This window comes from Crocuta crocuta, unplaced genomic scaffold (genome assembly GCF_008692635.1).
Source record: "Crocuta crocuta isolate KB4526 unplaced genomic scaffold, BGI_CrCroc_1.0 scaffold647, whole genome shotgun sequence".
In the NCBI taxonomy this organism is placed as follows: Eukaryota; Metazoa; Chordata; class Mammalia; order Carnivora; family Hyaenidae; genus Crocuta; species Crocuta crocuta.
In genome coordinates this window covers 1,239,679-1,253,935 of record NW_027531286.1, presented here as the reverse complement: position 1 = coordinate 1,253,935, position 14,257 = coordinate 1,239,679, and the positions used below count along the sequence as shown (strand labels likewise).

Genomic DNA, 14,257 nt, shown 5'->3' with positions numbered 1-14,257 from the left:
GGGGGTGGGGCGGGAGGACTCAGGAACACCCAGACCCCGGAGACTGGGCTGCCGACATCCCAAAGCTCTGCCCAGTGCCTGTGGCATCGCTGGGAGCACAGCGGAGGGAAAGATGCCAACACCAACCTGGGCGTGAGGCCGCAGGCTCTGCTCCAGGCCTTAAGTGCCCAGATGAGGACTGAAACCGCAGCTCAAAGAGGTAGCTGCTCAAAGTCAATGCGAAGCACGGCGACACTGCCATTCCACGACGGGTGCTGTGCACAAGACTGGGGTGGTCTGGCCCGCGAGAAGCCAGGGTCTGGAGGGATGCAGCACCATGGTGGGCAGTGAACACACGGGCCAGGCCAAGCGGGGGATGGGGGAGGGACTTGAGAATCCAATCAAGACTCGAGGCAGGACAGCTTCCATATAAACTGACATTTAAACCTACACCTAAAGGGGTAGAAATTTCGAGGGAGAGGGAAGGGGAGGAGGGAAGCCAAGCTCCCAGCGGTGGGAAAAGCAGGGCAAAGGCCTGGGTATGGAGTGGGTCCCTTGCAGCGGGAGGGCGCGGCGCGCGCCACCCCGAAGAACCAGGAAAGGGGCCCGGAGTGGGGCCGGTCTGGGCACTCCGCCCGCAGCCCCTGACCCCCGAGGAACCCCCCAAACGGCCACTCTGAACATCCTGGAGCACTTCGCGTGAGGTCCTTAGGACAGGGACGGGCACACGCGGGCGTGGACGGACACGGGCCCCGGCGAAGCTTCGAAGCCCGACGCCCGGACTCCCGAACCCACTTGTCACAGAGCGGGGTCCGGAAGCTGCGGAGACTTGGGCAAAGCGAGCTACTTTAGGCGCTCTGACACCCTCCCTCCAGACNCCCTGCGCGGGGTCCCAGCGCTGCTCTACACGCTGCGGTCCAGCCGCCTGGCCGGAAGGCACAAGGGTGACGTCAGGTACACCGCCCGGAGCTCCTCGCTCTTCTGGGAGGAGGCCGCCGAATCCCGGAGATCGCAGGGACCCGAGCAAGGCGCTTCGCCTGTCCGAGCCTGAGTTTCCGCCTCTGTGAAATGGGTTCGGGGCGAGGCGCGCCCCGAGTCTGGTGCCCTGGGATCCCCAGCTCGGACCCCACGCCGGACCCCTCGAAGCGCGTCCCGCACCGCCTCAGGCCGGGGACACGTCTCGGAGCTGTGTCCGCGTTTCTGAAAAGGCAGGACCCTGCCCCCTGCCGGCGACTCTGGGGAGATTCCGGTCCTGGAGCTGAGGACGCTCGCGGGTCGGGGGCGCTGCCTGGCTTCCCGCCCTGATCCCGCCCCCGTCCCCGTCCGGAGCTAGGGTCATAGCGCCACTAAGGCCACCGGAAGCAAAATTTGCGTGTGTGAGCCCCAGGGCCTCCCCCTTCCCCCTATCGTTGAGGGAGGTAAACTGAACCTGGAGAGGTCCTGTGGCTTGCCGGAGGCCTCACTGCAAACTAGGGGCAGAGACGAAAGATGCTTAGGTGGGTCATCAGCTCTCTGCCACACCTGTCACCCTCACCCGCCATGGCCCCAACAGACCAAGGACCAGGCTGCCTGTGCTTGTTCAGTTTCCCAGGTGGCAAGTGTGACCGCACTGACCAGGACGTGGTACACACAGCCCTGAGGGAGACCCAAGAGGAGCTGGGCCTTACTGTGCCTGAGGAGCACGTGTGGGGCATCCTGCAGCCTGTATACGACCAGGTAAGGCTGCCAGGCCCTGAGGCCACCACCAGGGACAAGGACAGTGGTCCTGGCCTCTGGTGGAGCTCCAGACACCTGCCTGGCAGCCATGCTCCGTCCCCACACAGACTTTCAGGGAAATGTATCTTGGACCCTTTGGATGGGGGCTACTGAGCCTCAGGTCCTGGGCTGGAGGTGGCCCAGCTTGGTGGAGGAGGGTGGGGGAAGGTGTCCCAGGGGAGGCAGGGATTGAATGACAAGCAGGAGATTCCAGGGTAGTAAAAGTCAAAGAAGGTTATTCTAAGTGGAGGGAACCGTCTGTAAAAAGCCCAGAGGACTGCATGGCTCTAGTGAGTTTGTAGCGGCCTGTGGGTAGCGTGGCAGGAGCGAGCTCAAGGGCAGGGGCCAGGATGCCAAGCTGGGAGTCTTCCTCTTGGGGTCCCCTCCCCAGCCCCAAAGCCCCGCCAAGGCCACGCCTCCCCTGACTGCCTGCTCTCTTCCTGCCCCAGCAAAAGACCACCGTGGTGCCCGTGCTGGCCAGTGTGGGCCCACTGGATCCCCAGAGTCTCAGGCCCAACCCCGAGGAGGTGAGTGTGTGTGGGGGCGGGGGGGGGGCTGGGGGCAGCCTGTTCCAACCAGGCTGCAGCAGCAAGTCCCCGTCCACCCTCCCCCTGCCTCCTGCCCACAGGTGGACGAGGTGTTTGCACTACCCCTGGCCCACCTGCTGCAGGCACAGAACCAAGGCTATACCCACTTCTGCCAGCATGGCCACTTCCGCTACACACTGCCCGTCTTCCTGCACGGGCCACACCGTGTATGGGGTCTCACGGCCATCATCACAGAGTTCACCCTGCAGCTGCTGGCACCCGGCGCCTACCAGCCCCGCCTGGCCCTCCCTGGGAGGTCCACGGGCTGAAGGCCTGGCCGTAAGCAGCATCCTTCCTTCAGCCTGCTAGGCCCGCTCCCTTCCCGGACTGAATAAAGAGCCTTTACCAATTGTGTGCCAACTGCCTCTTGTGCACTGGGGCCCTGACCTTGGGCAGACGCTTTGGGAGAGCTGGCCTCCTGGCTGGGGTGCCTCTGTCCAATCACAGCGTTCCCCACTGAACAGCGGGCACTTACAGTGAGTGCTTACTGCGTCTGGGCACTTGGCCCTTACCACAGCCCCGGGGTGGGCCAGTGCTGGCCCTGGCTGGTGAGACTGGGGCTCAGAGAGAAGAGACACCTTGCCCAAGGTCACCCCAAGCTAGGGTTGGAGCCAAGCTGTCCCTGACTTCAGAGCCCAGACGCAGCCACTCCCCTGCAGCTCGTGTTCTCTCCTGTGTCTAGCTGTCCCCATGCCAGGCTGCAGAAATCCAAAGAGGAGCCCTGTGTTACTATAAAGTTCCAATATGTCCAGCTTCTGCCACACATCAGGTACTGTGCTGGGGCAGTATCTTCGGACCAGCCAGATGCCACCCTGCCCTCTGGGGGGTGACTCAGTCCAGGGAAGACCTCAGAGCAGGCCACACAGATAATCATGTGATTGTACATTAATTACTCACAGCTAATAGTGGAATTATGCATCGATTATGTAGACCAGAGAGGGGGGTAAAGCCATCTGACCTCGTCATGGTGGACTGGGCAATATTAGCCAGGACACGTGATAGGAAACTCCCCACACTAGCTGACTTTGCCAAAAGAGGAATGGGAATAAACTCGAAATGGACCAGCTTCAGGCATGGCTGGATCCAGGGGCTCAAGGGCTCTCTCTCTCTCTCTCTCTCTCTCTCTCACTGTGCTTTCTATTGTGTTGGCCTCACTTTTAGAGAATCTCTACTCTGCAGGGATGAGAAGTGAGGAGAGGGCAATAGCTCTCGAGTGGCATGGGAAACGGCATCCCATCAACAGAAAACAGAGCTTCTGTCTCTGGCTGTCCGACCCAGAATTATACTTCGTTGGGCCTCCCTGAGCCTGCGGCGTGGCCTGCTGTATTTGGAATTCACTGGTCGGCAGGAGCTGGGGACACAGGCCTGGGGACAAGGCTGAGCCTCCCAGACTGAGACTATCGAAAAGGCGGTCCCCAAGGGACTGCTGGGAAGAGAGAGATGGGAAGGTTGAACAGGTAAAGACCAGCGAGTTTCCCCTACAGAGTGACCTTGAAACCAAAGGTGAGCAAGAACAGGCCGCATCAGAGGGCAAGGGGGGGACGTCGGGGCAGAAGGAGCGGCAGGTGCACAAAGTTTGGGGTGTTGGAGGAAACAATGAGCAATGCGGAGAGCGGGGGAGGGGCCCTGACGCTCAGGGGCCGCCATGGGGTGTCAAGGGGACATGTCTCAGTGTGGGTTAGGATTTTGTTCCAGGCCAGGAAAGGGGGGAGAGGTGTGAAGCGACATGATTCATGTTTTAAAAAGCTTGAGCCGCAAGAGGACCAGACTGGGGGTGCCCTCCTCCTCCTCGGGGTCCCCTGCCTGGGCCCCCTCCCCACTCCGCACCTCCCAAAGTGTCTCCCACACCGCTACCCACCCGTACCCACGCCTCCCGCCTCACCTCTCCCTTCCTTCACACGCCCCCCCCGTTGCCCCTCACACTTCACACGCCTTGCGTCGCCTCTGGCCCTCCAGTCTCCTCAGATGGGAGCAGAGCGCGTGATGGTGGTAAAAATAACTGATGGTGTGAACGGGGGACGAGGGAGGAGGGAGGCCAGGCCCCAAGGGACCCTTGGAGTTGAGAGCAGAGAGGTGCCAGCCTCCTGAGCCCCAGAGATGGGTTCTGACCCCGCCCCTTCCCCCTCCCTCACCGGTTCTGGGAGGCCCTTTGCTCACAGTCTTGCTCTCGAGGGTCATCTCCATCCGGCTTATACCCGGCGAACCGCACCGGGTGGAGGAGCTCACGGAGCGGTGAGTAGCCCAGCCGGCCTGACTGCAAGCACACGGGGGTCCTCCTTCAGCCCGGAGCGCCCCCCTTCTCCCCCATTCCACCTACTCTGACCCTGCATTCTGTCCTCAGGTCCTGGCCGCCACCCGAGATCCCCCTCTGCGCCCTCAGGGATGCCTCTTCACCCTGGCTCCTTGGCCCGCTGCCTCCCCCCTGTCCCCAGTCCGTGGGGGCTTCTCTGAGTCCCCGCCCCCGTGTCCAAGCCCCCATGGCGGCAGGCAGTGCGGCAGGGAGCCGGGGCCGGCCGCAGCGGGTGAGCATGCAGGAGCACATGGCCATCAACGTGAGCCCCGGCCCCATCCGGCCCATCCACCTCATTTCCGACTACTTCCCACACTTCTACCCCTTCGCTAAGCACACCCTGCGCACCCCAGACCCACACCCTGCAGTGACCCCTGCACCCCAGCAGCAGGCGGAGCCAGAGCCAGAGGGAGATTCAGATGACAGCAGTGAGTGGGGACAGGGGACAAGGGGAGCACTCCTGGCCCGGCCCAGCCAGGGCGGGGTTTGGGGCATCCCAGGCATCCGACCAGGGACGGGTAGGGCAGGGGGGCTGGGCGGGGGGTGAGGCGGGAGCTGACCCTGCCTACGGCCTCCTGTTAGCTGCCCTGGGCACCCTCGAGTTCACACTGCTCTTCGATGCGGACAACAGCGCCCTGCACTGCACGGCTCACCGAGCCAAGGTGAGGATGCGGGCAAGGGTCTGTGGGCGCGGGGCCTGGGCCACAGACCTGCCCCGCATTCACTGCCTCTTCTCAGGGTCTCAAGCCACCAGCCTCAGGCTCTGTGGACACCTACGTCAAAGCCAATCTGCTGCCAGGAGCCAGCAAGGTGAGGGCGAGACCCAGGCCCCTACTGATGCTTCCTGGCCGCACCCCAGCCTGGAACACCCCCCGGGCCCTGCCGGGCCCCCCCCCCCAAAGCCTGGCCATCAGGCATGGAGCTCCCCGTTGTTGGGATGTGCGACTGGGTGAGCCAGGGTGGGGCCCTGGGGCCCAAGGACGTCCTGATCCACCCTCCCTGGCCCCCAGGCCAGCCAGCTGCGGACCCGCACGGTTCGGGGCACAAGGGGGCCCGTCTGGGAGGAGACCCTCACCTATCACGGCTTCACCCGCCAGGATGCTGGGCGAAAGACGCTGCGGTGAGGACCAGGCCGGGCCTGGATTGCAAGGGGGCAGGGCTGAGGTGGGAGGGGCAGGGGGCTTGCTTGGCCCGGTTTGACCTGGGCGGCCAGCAGGCTGTGTGTGTGTGAGGACCCACGGCTGCGGCGACGGCGGCGGGCGCCCCCCCTGGGGGAGCTGTGGGTGCCCCTGAGGAAGCTGGTGCCCAACCGAGCCAGGAGCTTCGATGTGTGTCTGGAGAAGCGGAAGCTGGTGAGTGGGGCTGACACAGCCTGGCGTGGGGATCAGGATGCTGGGGGCGGGGAAGCTGGAGAGGGGCGGAGCGAGGAGGGAGACCCCGGGCAGTGTCTGGCCAAGGTGACCAAGCTCTCTGCTCCTTCAGACCAAGAGGCCCAAGAGCCTGGACACCGCCCGTGGCATGTCCCTGTATGAGGAGGTGAGTAGGACAGTGGGACCAAGCAGGGACTGGGGGGCAGGCCTGGGGGCCCAGGCTCAAGTGCATCGGGCAGGGCCTGAGGTGGGCTGAGGGTGGGCTTGGGGACNGGGGGGTGTGTAGGGGGGTGGGGGGTGGGAGGAGGGCAACTCCCCCACCAGGGCAGCCCAGAGCAACTATTGGGCACGGGGACAGTCAAGGCCCTTAGGGGGCAGAGATGAAGCCCGGCTTGAAGCAGAGGCTGAAAGTGGTGGGACCCATCCAGAGGCCAAGTTGGGAGGACAGGTCAAGGTGCAGGAGAGAATGGACAGCAGGATAGGGCATTGTGGGTGCCACTCCTGGACCCTGAGCCCTAGATAGGCCCTTGCCAGCAGGCAGAGGTGACTGCGGGGGCCCCGTGCCAATGACCGCAGCCCTGGTGCCGGGCCCTCCCTGGCTCGCCTCGGACGCAAGAGCCAGGTGCTGCTGCCCTGCCCCCTGGTGGAGCCGCAAGTTGCTGCACCTGCCAATTAGCCAAGGCCAGGCTGGCAAGTCCCACCCAGGTGGGGCAGGCACCCTGAGACGGGCACTTCCTGTCGCAGACCCCACGCAGGGCGGCACCACTGCACACGGCACAGCCCTGCACACAACCCTCCGTTCAGTACGGGGGCACATTCTTCCTGGCATCCTCCCAAGCCCTTTGCAAGCACCAGGGGCTGAGGGTGGCGAAGGACACTCAGAATCTGGTCCCCTGGGTGGTGGGAGAAGAGGGCAGATTTTGTAGCTTTAGTGACCTGTGTGTCACCAGGTAGAGAACAGCCTCTCGGAGCTGCTTCTGTGACACAGGGAGGGTGGCGATGGGCACTCAGTGAGAGGCCATTCGGGAAGCTCCTCACGTGTTTGTGGCCTTGGTCACCAGCACCCTTCCCCTCCATGATGAGGAGGCACTGAGCTGACCAGTCACATGGCCTGAGCAAGCCCCTCCCCTTCTCAGACCCTGGTGGGTAGAGCTGACCGGAAAGTTCCCTTCCAGGGCACCGGGCCAGTGACTGTTTTTGGAAAGTCGTGACATTACACTCTTGGTCCCGATTTCTGTGCAGCGAGCTGGGGCGGTCACATCCGGGCTAACACCGGCTGGGGGGCGGGCGGGCTGTGGGACGCGGCTGGCTGACCACGGCCTACCCCCGCAGGAGGAGTCGGAGGCGGCAGGGGACGAACGCGGGCGCATCCTGCTGTCACTGTGCTACAGCTCTGGGCAGGGCGGCCTGCTGGTGGGGGTGCTGCGCTGCGCCCACCTCGCCCCCATGGACGCCAATGGCTATTCGGACCCCTTCGTCCGCCTGTGAGTGTAGAAGGGTGGACGGGTAGGTGGGCAGTGGGGGCGCACGCCAGAGCCCCTCTCCAGGCCCGTCCCCAACCTGACCCCATCCTCCCCAACCAGCTTCCTGCATCCAAATGTGGGGAAGAAGTCTAAATACAAGACCAGCGTTCGGAAGAAGACCCTGAACCCTGAGTTCAATGAGGTAGAGGCCAGGGGCCCGCGGAGGCCGCCCTAGCTGCCCTGGGGCTGGGGAGGTCGGCATCCGCCTCAGTCAGCAGGCGCAGGTCCCGCCTAACCTGGGCCACTCGCCTGCCTGGGCCTGTTCCTGAGCCTGTAAAGGACCCGAGCCCCCCTCCCCTGCAGGAATTCTTCTACGCAGGCCCAAGGGAGGAGCTGGCCCAGAAGACGCTGTTGGTGTCTGTATGGGACTATGACCTGGGCACAGCTGACGACTTCATTGGTGAGAATGCAGGGGAGCGGGGTGGCGGGCGGCAGTGGGTTCCCACGTGGCTCCTGACCTCTGTTCCCCAACCCAGGCGGGGTGCAGCTGAGTAGCCACGCCAGCGGGGAACGCCAGCGGCACTGGTGCGAGTGCCTGGGCCGCAGTGACTGCCGACTGGAGCTGTGGCACCCGCTGGACGGTGCGCCCCTCCAGCTCAGCGACTAGAAGGGGTGCCCCGCCTGGCCCTGCTCACCACCCTCCCCCAAGCGGACCCACACAGCTGGGAGGCCCTGCAGCTGCCTCACCCACCGTGCCCAGCCCGCGTCAAATCGTCTGCTCCCTTACCCCTCCTTTCAAATTCACCCCGCTGCCAGTCATGGAGAATAAACTTCCCAACCAGACCAGACAGAGCCTCTTCTTTCTTCTCGTTGCTCGTGGCCTCACAGGGCACACGGGGCCCTGTTCTCCTTGCTCCCATCCTGCAGACACCCCCAGGGGGCCAGGCCTGGACCCCAGGCCACTGCTTTCCCCTCCTCACACTGGGAAAGCGCCGTCCCCACCCCTGCTATCTGCACTGAGGGACGGGTGCTCATGATGGTCTAGGACAGACTGACCCACGGGAAGCCAAGTTGTGGATTCACGACATGACCTTGAGCTGACCTGTCCTCCCCCCGAGACCCGCACGGGGTGTGGGAGGCCTCTGTCTCTGGGAAACAGACCTCCCTGAGTGGCGGGCGGCAGCGGCAGAATGAAGAGAGAAGCAAGCAGGAGAGGGGGCATCAGTTGTTTATTGTCCAGCCACCTGGACAGACGGACATCAGCCCAGGGCAGTGGGATCAGGAGGCAGCCTGCCTGGCCTGGTGCTGCTGGGCAAACCTCTGCATCCGCTCCTCAAGCTCTGGCCGGAAGTGGCGGATCAGGCCCTGCGGGTGAGTAGCAGACACCGTGTGAAGCAGAGGGGAAAACCCCAACACCCTAGGCTCTCAGCGCCCCCACCCTAGTGCCCGCAGCAGGGCGGGGAGTACCTGCACAGGCCAGGCGGCCCCGTCACCCAGGGCACAGATGGTATGGCCCTCGATCTGCTTGCTGATCTCCCAGAGGGAGTCGATCTCGGCCGGCCGGGCGTCCCCCTTCACAAAGCGGGCCATCACCTTGTTCATCCAATCCACACCTGCAGCCGTGGCAGCAAGAGAGGGCCTGATGACCCCGGCCGGGGTGCGGGGAACCGCACTCGAGGGGTGCAGGCCACGGGGAGGGTGGGGCCGAGAGAAGCTAGAGCAGGCTGGGAAGCAGCAGCTGTACTGACCCAGGCCCAGGGTGAGCCACAGAGAAAGCCCCCCACCCGCCCAGGGTGCTTACCCTCACGGCACGGGGTACACTGGCCACAGCTCTCATGCTTATAGAACTCAATAAGGCGGGCGATAGCTTTCACAACATCCGTCTGGGGGGACAAGAGACAGTGAGGGCCAGAGCCTCAGCACCCCCAGCAGCATCCCCCCCACAATGGATTCCAGCAGCACTCTGGCCACCTCCTCCACCGTCCCTGGGCATCCGGCACTGGCCAGACCCTAACAGGCATTCTCTCTAGGGGAATCCTCTCCTCTCCCACTTGGCTGGGGCTCAGGTCACATGAGCTGGGGTCCAAGAGCTGGAAAGAGTCCTCAGGAAGCCCAGGGAGGGGCGCTGCCCGGGTGGACGCAAGGCAGGGACTGGGTGGGGAGCGTGGGCGGCCCTTACCGAGCGGTCCATGACGATGACGGCGGCCGTGCCCAGGCCCGTCTGAGCCTGCACCAGTGCGTCAAAGTCCATCAGCACCGTCTCACACACAGACTTGGGGATCAGAGGTGTGGATGAGCCGCCGGGGATCACAGCAAGGAGATTGTCCCAGCCACCTGTGACACCCCCTGGGACCCCAGTCCACCCCCAAAAGGATGGATGGTCAGGGCTGGGACCGCCGCCCCTGACTCGCCCTGAGCCCAGGACCTGTGTCGGCCCCTGCCCAGCCAGCGCCCTGGCTCTCTTCATGGCCGCCCCGCCTGCCCCCAGCCCTGGCTGTCCCCAAACCTCACCGGCATGCTTTTCGATCAGCTCCTTCAGTGGCACGGACATCTCCTCCTCCACAGTGCAAGGGTGGTTGACGTGGCCAGAGATATTGAACAGTTTGGTGCCTGAGTTGCGCTCACGACCAAAGCTGGCAAACCACGCACCACCACGGCGGCAGATGGTGGGGGACACAGCCACCGTCTCCACGTTGGCCACGGTCGTGGGGCAGCCGAACACTCCTGTAGAGGAACGGGGTGAGAGGCCGGTGGCTGGCGGAGGGTGGGGGCAGGGTGGATCAGGGTTCCCGCAGTGGGGTCTGTCCCAGGGTCCTGCTCTGTGGCACAGCCCCCCCTTACCCTTTGGTCATTCCCCTCCCCCACTGAACCCCAAAGTCTAGCAGGGGCTGCACTGCCTTTTTGCCCCTCTACTCTTAGTCCCTGGGGGGCCAGGAAGGACCTGGGAGCTGGGACAGGTGAGGGACTACAGATGGGCCCTATGTTGTCACCACCCTACTCTGCATCTGGCCCCCCGTCCAGGACGAACTCAGAAATTCCCCAAGAATGACCAGTGAGGACCTGAAGCCAGATGAGATTCCACAGGACGAAGCACCAGGCCCAGGACCAGGCGGGGTCTTACCCACATCAGCAGGGAAGGGCGGCTTCAGGCGGGGCTTGCCCTGCTTGCCCTCGATGGACTCGATGAGCGCCGTCTCCTCCCCGCAGATGTAGGCCCCGGCCCCACGCACAACGAACACGTCAAAATCATAGCCGGAGCCACAGGCGTTCTTCCCGATCAGACCAGCCTCATAGGCCTCTCGGATGGCCACCTGCAGGAGGGGACAGTGAGGGTGTGTCCCCTGGCCTGGGAGCACTATGGGGGGAGGGGTATGGCCCGGGGAGCCCATGTTCACCAAGGCCCAGGGGAAAAGCTCCCTTTGGACGTAAGCAGAGGATGCTCCGGGAGAGGGGTGGGCGTTTTCACCACGTGTGCACTACTTCTGTAATCACGACATTTAACAAATTCTTCAACTATATCTTTTTTTAAAAGAATGCCTGAGGAGACAATGAACATTTTAATAAGCACTTTCCTACAGGCAGCAGATCTGTGGGAGATTTTTCTGGGTGTTGTGTGTGCGTGCAGCTTCTTGTCTTTATGATGAGCAGGTACTACTTCTACAGGAAAGGAAAAGACCCTACAGGTTTGTTTTTAAATACGGTGCAGTAACACTTATACACCATGCTACTGTGTGCCTGGTGCTGTCCCTGGTGCTGTCCCCGTGTCCCTTGTCGCTGCTCTAGAGGAGCCTAATAGAAAAGTGTGAGACTCTGGCCCTGGACCAGTCACCACGGGTGTCACTGAGCTGCGAACTGCTGAAATGAGCCCCCGCCCCTTCTGCAGGAACATGCCTGCCAGCCCACCCCTGGCCCAGGAGTCCTGGAGCCCGGAAAGCCCCCCGAGCTGAGGCTCTGGAACATATCGAGAGAGTGCAGAGGAGGCTCTGGGGCCCACGTCCCATTAACAGTGCAAGCAGCAGGGGTAACTCCTCTTCCAGGGGAGCCCCAAACAGGTCAGGTGTTAACATCTAAGCACCGTGCCAGTACGCAGGCATGTGAGTGCGCGCCGGGCACCCTCCCCTCTGCTGAGGCTCCTCCCCTCTCCCACCTGCAGGTTGGAGGCCTCGTTGTAGAATTCCCCTCGGATGTAGATGTAGGCAGCACGCGCACCCATGGCCCGGCCCCCAACGAGGCAGCCTTCCACCAGCTTGTGGGGATCGTGGCGCATGATCTCCCGGTCCTTGCAGGTGCCCGGCTCCCCTTCATCCGCATTCACGACGAGATACTTGGGCCTGTAGATTCCAGCAGATCCGTGAGGCCCCAGGACCGCCAGGGCGGGCCTTCCACTACATGCCACCCCACTCCACCCAAGGAAGCCTCAGAGATGTCTCCTCCGGGAGCCAATCCCTCCCTGTTCTCCCAACGTATTCCTAGCGGCTCTGCTTGCTCACCAATGACATCGAGCTCACTGCCTATTATGTCTTTGGGTGACTGTGACCACAGGAAAGATCTTTGTTCAGCTCAGTCCAAACGTCTCCTTGTGCTTTCCTAAGAGCCCAAATTCTGCTCTTGGTCACAAAGAGCCTTCCTGAACCTCTACCATATCTCTGGGGTCAAAAGGAGATGAAGTAGCTGATATTTAAAATTTGCTTTCTTTCTTTTTTTTTAAATTTTAATGTGTGCTTACATTTAAGAGAGAGAGACACACACAAAGTGTGAGCAAGGGAGGGGCAGAGAGATGGAGACAGAATCTGAAGCAGGCTCCAGGCTCTAAGCTGTCGGCACAGAGCCCGATGCGGGGCTCAAACCCACGAACTGTGAAATCATGACCAGAGCCGAAGTCGGACGCTCCACCCACTGAGCCACCCAGGCGCCCCTTATCATTTGCTTTCTATGGGCTGACCAATGTGAGGGGCAACTGCTATATGAACACTCTCTTTAATCCCTGCACAATATAATATCCACTTACAAAAGAGAAATCTGAGGTTCAAAAAACGCAGGAGACTGCCCAAGGCTATACAATTAGAAGGAAGAATTGACCAATGAGTCTGCCAACGTCAAAATCCTGTGTTGCTTCTGCTACCCCTCGAGCTTGCCCTGAGGAAGCCCGGAGAGAACAGAGTTGCACCTCCTTCAACTCTGGCGACGTTTCATTCACTCTTAGTTTCCCAGGAAAGAGCCCCGAGGCCCGGGGAAGCCACAGCCACCCCCAAGGTCTCTCCTGCAACCCCATCGCCACCTCCCACACACACCTGCCATCTGAGGGCTTATTCATGAAGCTCCACTTGAGGCCAGTGGGGAAGCCAGCGCCGCCACGGCCCCGCAAGCCGGACGTCTTGACCTCACCCAGGATCCAGTCAGGCCCCTTCAGCAAGATCTCCTTTGTCTTGTACCAGTCACCTCGGCTCTGAGCACCTTTCAGCCTGGGCAGAGTGGGGAAGGCATTGAAGGCGAGGCCCTGCTCCAGGACCACCACGTGAAGGGCACCATCTCACCTCCAGTCGTGGCGGCCGTACAGGTTGGTGAAGATCCGGTCTTCATCTTTCAGCGAGCCAAACGAGGTTTTCCTGGGTGCTGTCTGAGAACACAAAGAGTCATGAAGGGCCAGGCCAGAAGTTACAGATTCTTGGGTCCCCACGATTAGACGGGGCGGGGTGAGGAGAGAGCGAGCGCCTAGGCCTCAGAACCCTGCGTGGCATCACAGCTGCCGCCCCCACTTTAGTGAGCACTTCCTGCTCAGCCCGCATCAGGCTAGGCGCTTTCCATCCCAAACCCCATTTCATCCTCATAACCCTGAGACAAGAATGATTCCCTCCATTTTAGAGGGGAGGAAACTGAGGCTAAGGATGAACAGAACTCATGGGAAGGCACACAGTCACAAGCTGATGAATCCCAACTCAGGTTTGTTTGTGGTCAGAGCCCACGCCTGAACCACGGCACATATGACCTCCCTGAGCCCCGGGAAAAGCGGCCGTTCGTTTGCCTGGCTGTCCTGAGGGGCCAAAATTTGGCCTGATCAGGACCTTATGTAACTAACTCTGCCGGAAACAAAACGTGTCTACTGATGCCAAGAAGCGTTTCACTGGGGCTGGGATGCAAAGCTGATGGGATAAAACCGATGAGAAGCGGGGTCTGGAATTCCACATGACCCGGTGGCGAGCCCCTCGGCTGAGAGCGAAGGGCACCTGGCTTGGACTCCTATCCCCTTAAAAGTCATCACAGGGAGCAGAGCGTCAGGGGACGCACATCCTCTCCAAAGCCTTTCTAAAGCATCTGTAAAATGGGGCAGTGACACCATGAAGCTCCACAAAGCTAGGGCAAGGAAAGAATGAGACAGGGATGCTTCGCCACCTGCAAAATTTTCCATGGCGCCCGGCTGTTAAATAAGGCCGGCCAAGGAACCGGGGGGCTGGGGGAGGCGGCCTCCCACTGGGGACCGGTTCCCCTCTACGCCCAGGCCGGAGCGGCAACCTTCCTGCCGGGCTGGGGAAAGGAGGAGGGTTCTCTAGAAGGCACTATAGACCCAAGGGACAGCGCGCGCAGAGGGACTGCAGGGAGACCCGGCCCGCGGACACCCTTGGCCCGAGCCGGTCCGGGCCTCACCGTGTCGCCGCTGAAACGCACAGAAACCCGCGCAGGGAGCGACCCGCTGAGCAGCCGCCGTGCCGCCAGCATCGCGGGGCACGGCTCAGTCACCTCCCACTGTCACCTTCACGGTTCCGAGGCTGAGGCACCGGCGCGACCGAGGCGCCAGGCGGCGCACAGGAAAAACGT

At 62.2% G+C, this 14,257-nt stretch overlaps 3 protein-coding genes across 4 annotated transcripts; 2 read left to right on the top strand and 1 right to left on the bottom strand.

The window, feature by feature from the left end:
- The first annotated feature begins 520 nt into the window (after positions 1-520).
- Positions 521-2,671, top strand: NUDT8 (nudix hydrolase 8). The gene is made up of 5 exons (XM_077771453.1): positions 521-678; positions 784-933; positions 1,563-1,695; positions 2,184-2,261; positions 2,363-2,671. Exons 1-5 carry the CDS (start codon positions 521-523, stop codon positions 2,588-2,590), a joined length of 747 nt encoding a protein of 248 aa, XP_077627579.1. The 3' UTR covers positions 2,591-2,671.
- Positions 2,672-2,750: 79 nt separating this feature from the next.
- LOC144237721 (double C2-like domain-containing protein gamma) lies at positions 2,751-8,290 on the top strand. 2 transcript variants are annotated; one of them, XM_077771414.1, is made up of 12 exons: positions 2,751-3,090; positions 3,501-4,553; positions 4,663-5,039; positions 5,194-5,273; positions 5,350-5,421; positions 5,622-5,731; positions 5,828-5,963; positions 6,094-6,147; positions 7,314-7,465; positions 7,565-7,646; positions 7,808-7,904; positions 7,981-8,290. In XM_077771414.1, the coding sequence occupies exons 3-12, from the start codon at positions 4,799-4,801 to the stop codon at positions 8,109-8,111; spliced, it is 1,155 nt and encodes a 384-aa protein (XP_077627540.1). In that variant the 5' UTR covers positions 2,751-3,090; positions 3,501-4,553; positions 4,663-4,798; the 3' UTR covers positions 8,112-8,290. The 2 variants fall into 2 exon arrangements, with proteins under 2 accessions (XP_077627540.1, XP_077627539.1); XM_077771413.1 differs by having other exon boundaries at positions 3,483-4,553.
- Positions 8,291-8,656: 366 nt separating this feature from the next.
- On the bottom strand, positions 8,657-14,257 carry NDUFV1 (NADH:ubiquinone oxidoreductase core subunit V1). Its single transcript, XM_077771412.1, has 10 exons — positions 14,087-14,257; positions 12,979-13,061; positions 12,736-12,906; positions 11,592-11,775; positions 10,566-10,755; positions 9,956-10,168; positions 9,624-9,790; positions 9,246-9,327; positions 8,912-9,057; positions 8,657-8,809 (listed from the first exon to the last, which is right to left on the bottom strand). Exons 1-10 carry the CDS (start codon positions 14,156-14,158, stop codon positions 8,723-8,725), a joined length of 1,395 nt encoding a protein of 464 aa, XP_077627538.1. The 5' UTR covers positions 14,159-14,257; the 3' UTR covers positions 8,657-8,722.